We start from the raw sequence: 5225 nt of genomic DNA, 5'->3' as shown, positions 1-5225 counted from the left end.
AATCGCAGTCCCCTCCCTCTGCCTGCTGGCACGCACCTTAGCTGGCCTGGCACTACCTGCTCACCGGCCCTGCCCCCTGCCAACCAGTCATTCCACCATTTGGTCAATTTGCATATTATGTTTTTATTATATAGGATTAGTGTATATTTCAGCTGATGATTTTGAGCCAGTGGAAAGAGTGGGGTTGAAGATACCCAGGACAAAAGAAGGATTACTGATGCAGCAAGGTCCAGGTAAAAGGCCAGGAAGGATAGGATTCAGAGAACAGGTAAAAGTGTTGCTGTTAGATGGGATGTGAGACAAGAGGGTGAATGCAGGATCATTTGGGAGTTCCCATCTGATGCATTACATTTACTCTTTAAATTACAAAATGAGGTAATCTCCAGAGAATGGGGGTATGAGAATGGGAATGGATCAAAGCTCAAGGAAAAATGTCAGATAATCACTGTGGGGAGTTAGAAAATGACCTATCTCATGGCCAGATGGCTGGGCAGTATTAATGGCCCCGTTGAGTCTGGAGGTCATGGGTTTACAATGGCATTAATCTGCTCCTATCGTTCCAGCTTTCATTCTCTTACCCCCCATTTAGCCTGGTCAATGACCTGTTAAGAGACTGGCAATTCCTAGTCCCCTCTGTTTCCTCCCAGATTACTAGCTCCCTCTGCCCTCTTCTTTTTCCGTGGTCTAGATCCCATGGTAGATCTGAACTGCCCTTCCATCAACACCTTCAAATCCCATGTAATCATGTTCTTCCACTGCACGCACAGAGGAAAATCCCATCACTTGGATAATCTGCATCTGGATCACTGAGGGCTTCTTGAGTAAACCACACAATCAGACAGACTGGCACTGCCACAGTGTCAGGGGCAACAATCTCATTCAGCTGGATCTTAGTACCTACCATCAGTTAGCTCTTCCACTGGCTTGAGACAGCTCTCTCTCCCTTTCCCCTCAGTGGCTAATTCAGATCCTCACTATTTTACCCACCCTTCTTTCCCTTAAACTTCTCAAAACCTCCTCCCCACTTCACAGAAATGTGAGGCCACCTACTAAACACAATGGCACTTGACATTCTGTTCCACCACCTATAATGTATGTATACCAGGACAGAGATTAAGAGGGCTCCTACCCTTGTCCAAGGCTATACTCTTTCACAAGTGCCAATGACACACACACAGCACCCTGCATGCCTGCTTTCTCTCCTGTATCTCCAGCCTTTCCCAACTACTGGCATTTTCCTCTCAACCTGTATATATGTAGTAGCATTTTCTATCCCAAAAGTAAATAATAAAATGTTCCCTTGACTATGTCCCCATCTCTAGCTGGTATCCAATCTCCCCTTCTCTTATCAAAATGTTCAAGATATTATCTGTACTTGCTGCCTCTAGCTCCTTACCTCTCATTCACTTCTGGACTAACATGGCTTCTACTCTTATATTTCTGGCATAATTTATCTTGGTAAGTTCTTTAATTGCTTCATAATAGTCAGGGCCACGGGGCATTTTTTGGTTTTTGTCACTAGGTATTTTTTGGTACATTTGATTGGCAATGTTGATGATTTCTTTTCTCTTGAAATTCTATACTCCTTTGGTTTCCATGGCACTGTGCTCTCCTATTTCTCCTCATAACTCTGGCTATTCCCTCTCCACTTCTTTTGTGGGCTCTGTCCTCCTTGTAAATATCGAGGCTCCTGAGAGTTCAGGATATGGAAAATTCTGTGATTGGAGGTCACTGATTATATCTCAATTTTTAAAAAGTATACATGATAGTTATAGGAAACAAAAGAAGCACTTTAAGCCCTGGCCGATAATCTCAGTGGTTAGAACACCTGCCTGCGAACCAAAGGGTCTTAGGTTTGATTTTTGGTCAAGAGCATGTATTTGAGTTGCAGGTTCAATCCCTGGCCCAGGTCAGGGTGCATGCCGGAAGCAAAAGATTACCGTGTGTCTCTTATTTCAATGTTTCTCTCTCTCTCCCTTCCTCCTGCCCTCCTTTCCACTTTCTCTAAAAATCAATAGAAAAAACTATCCTCAGGTGAGGATTAATAAAAAGAATAATAATAATAAATGAAGTACTTATATGTTTTTGTAGTCCTTAAGAGACCTTTCCGGTTATAATCATGTTTTTAGTCATAATCATTTGATAATTATAACATAGCACTAGAGGCCCGTTGCACGAAGAGATTCGTGCAATAGGCCTTCCCTTCCCCTGGCTGCCGGCACCGGTTTTCCTCCGGGACCCAGGCCTTCACTGTGGCCGGAGCCTTCAGTCTTCGCTCCACCACTTCACGCCTACATATGTAAATTAACCGCCATCTGTTAGGTTAATTTGCATACTCTCCTGATTGGCTGGAGAGCATATTGGAGGGACAGTCAATTTACATGTTTGTCTATTATTAGGTAAGATTATATATTTTAGTGGATCCTCTCTCTTTAATCCTAAAGTACATTTTCTATCATGGACAGCAGCAAAGGGAGTTAGGAGTATGGGGAACATAGTTTTTGAGACATTGTAAGCCCAAAAATGCACGTACAAGTAGTAAGATAGTCATGGTTATTGAAATAATTTCTGTTTTGGGAACTTGTTGTAGGCATTTTCTCTGGGGGCTATCAACCTGATATTACCGTCAAAATCTAAGCATGATAGTCACAGGTAAAAGTCCAAATGGGGCTTTACCTTTTGGCAAGTATTTCCTAAATGAGAGGGTATAGTTTCATCAGAGTAAAGATTAGATTGAGGTTTAATATTGAAACTTTGGTTTTATAGAGAAACATTGACCTAATGGTCATTTAAAATCTTTTAAATATAAAGCCATATAGCATATCAGTAGTGCCTAGGACAGCATACCATATATCAGTAAACATCCTATATAATAAAAGCGTAATATGCAAATCGACCAGACGGCAGAACGACCAGTTGGCAGGGGGCAGGGCCGGCGAGCTGGCGGTTCCAGGCCAGCCAAGGAGTGTGCCAGTGGGCAGAGGGAGGGAACGGCAATGGGGGGAATGGCAACCAGCGGCGGCGGAGGGGTGATGGGGGGCAGCACCGTCCCCTGATCGGCCAGCCCGGTCACCTCCCTCAGTAGGACATCCCCTGAGGACAGACTGTGAGAGTGCGCAGGCCGGGCTGAGGGACTCTCCCCCTCCAGTGCACAAATTTCCATGCACCGGGCCTATAGTCTATAATAATCTATAATAATAAAAGTGTAATATGCAAATCAACTGAACAATAGAACGACCTTCTGGACCACCATGCTATGACATGCACTGGCGCCAGGCCAGCCAAGGCGGGTGTGATGTGATTGGTCAGGGAGGCTCCGCCATCGCCCCATGATCGCCCTGCAGAGGGAGACCCAGGCCACCCTCTGCGAGGCGATCGATGGGGGGGCTCCGCGATCGATTGCCCTGCAGAGTGAGGCCCAGGCTACCAGGCTGGCGGCCCTGCGGCAGGTGGGTGGGGCCTCCCTCTGCGGGGCAATCGATCTGGGAGCCCCGCAATTGATCACCCCACAAAGGGAGGCCCAGGCCACTGGCCAGCAACGCTGTGGCAGCTGTGTGGGGCCAGCCAGCGATTGCCCTGCCAAGGGAGGCCCAAGCCAGCCAAGTGATCACACCCCCATGCCTATCGCCTGCAGAGGGAGGCGAACAGTGGCGGGGGAGTGGGGAGCAGTACCACACAGATGGCAAACAGTGGCAGCAGCGGGGGCAAGATCAGCTGACAGCAGCCGGGGGAAGGAAAGCCCAGATAGGCCCTGATCATCGGCCAGGCCTAGGGACCCTACCTGAGGGGTCCCGGATTGCAAGAGGGTGCAGGCCGGGCCGAGGGACACCCCCCACCCCATGCATGAATTTCATGAACCGGGCCTCTAGTTATTTAATAATAATTTTCCATTTCACTTTTAATTATAAATTTCTATTTATTAATGGAGTTCTTAAATTAATTTGAAGCCATTCATTTTGAAACATTTTGGTATATGTTTGCCTATACTTTGGTGTATGTGTTGACATATACTTTGTTTTAATATCTTTGGAATTTGAAACATTTAAAAATATTTTGTATTCCATAACTGCTATTTTTAGTCATTATGAATAATCAAAATGGAAAAAATAGATTTAATATGATCTGATTTCAAACACTGAAGTGCAAATAATTCAGAAGTAATATGTCATAATTGTATCCTTTGAAAATAAGTGAAGGATTTAATAAATATTAATGATATTTGAAATAGTCGGTATCTATTAATTATATGAATGCACTATAGATGATATAAAGTAATGCAGAAATCGGATTTAGGACACATATGTGTGTTACGGATATCAAATTCTTTTCTAAAACCCTTACAAGCTAAATTTTTTCAAACATCAGTGAGTGGTTGAAAAAGACATTCAGTTTTGATATTAACTATACTCTAATGATAGAAGAAATGAAAATGAGATCTAACAGCTGTGTCTGATATTTTATTTCTGCTTTTTAGATTTCCATTTTGACAGTGCCAGCAGAGGAACCAGGAACTTCTGCTGTTCGGGTCATTGAATTATGTTCTTCAACAATGACATGCATGAAAGGCACATGTAAGCATAGTAGAGTCTAGTTATTTGTCTTTTGTGTTTGTTTAGAAAGTAAAAGAGGGCAGTTATTGTTAAAGTTGCCAGGGTTGTGTTTATAGAGTGTTTTTTATTCACAGTCTTTGTTCATACAGTGTGTATTCATACAATAAGTCATTTCATACCTACCCCTTGCTTTTAAATTTTTCTGTGGCTAAATCTTCACAGGCACTATTGTTAAGTTTTTCAGTGAAAGAAGTTCTGTGACTTTCCAATTTTTTTTTGTAATTTTTCTTAAGCTTATTGGAAACATACTTTCAAAAAATTTATTTTCTGCCTAGCTGGTGTGGCTCAGTTGGTTGACATCGTCCCTGCGCCAGAAGGTTGCCAGTCAGGGCACATGCCCAGGTTGCTGACTTGATCCCCAGTACCAGGCATGCAGGAGGCAATCAATGGATGTTTCCCTCTCATCGATGTTTCTATCTTTCTCACACTTTTCCTCTCTCTTCAATCAATAAAAAACATTTAAAAATTATTTTCTTTGCTGCTAGTTTTCTTGTTTACTTTTCTTGGAATTCTTTTTTTTAATATTTTTATTGATTTCAGAGAGGGAGAGAGAGATAGAAACATCAATAATGAGAGAGATCAGCCGAAGGACTTGTATGCATGCATATAAGCATA

The 5225-nt window shown here is 43.1% G+C and overlaps 1 protein-coding gene across 2 annotated transcripts in view; it reads left to right on the top strand.

Annotated features, from left to right (window-relative positions):
• CHM (choroideremia (Rab escort protein 1)) overlaps positions 1-5225 on the top strand; it is a 239710-nt gene that overhangs the window by 194629 nt on the left and 39856 nt on the right. For both annotated transcript variants that reach the window (XM_005865260.2, XM_005865259.2), the window contains exon 12: positions 4475-4571. In XM_005865260.2, the coding sequence (XP_005865322.1) occupies positions 4475-4571 (97 nt within the window). The remainder of the gene's footprint in view (positions 1-4474; positions 4572-5225) is intronic.

The sequence above is a fragment of the Myotis brandtii genome, unplaced genomic scaffold, assembly GCF_000412655.1.
Source record: "Myotis brandtii unplaced genomic scaffold, ASM41265v1 scaffold2, whole genome shotgun sequence".
Classification (NCBI taxonomy): Eukaryota; Metazoa; Chordata; class Mammalia; order Chiroptera; family Vespertilionidae; genus Myotis; species Myotis brandtii.
This window is presented reverse-complemented; position numbering and strand designations above follow the sequence as displayed.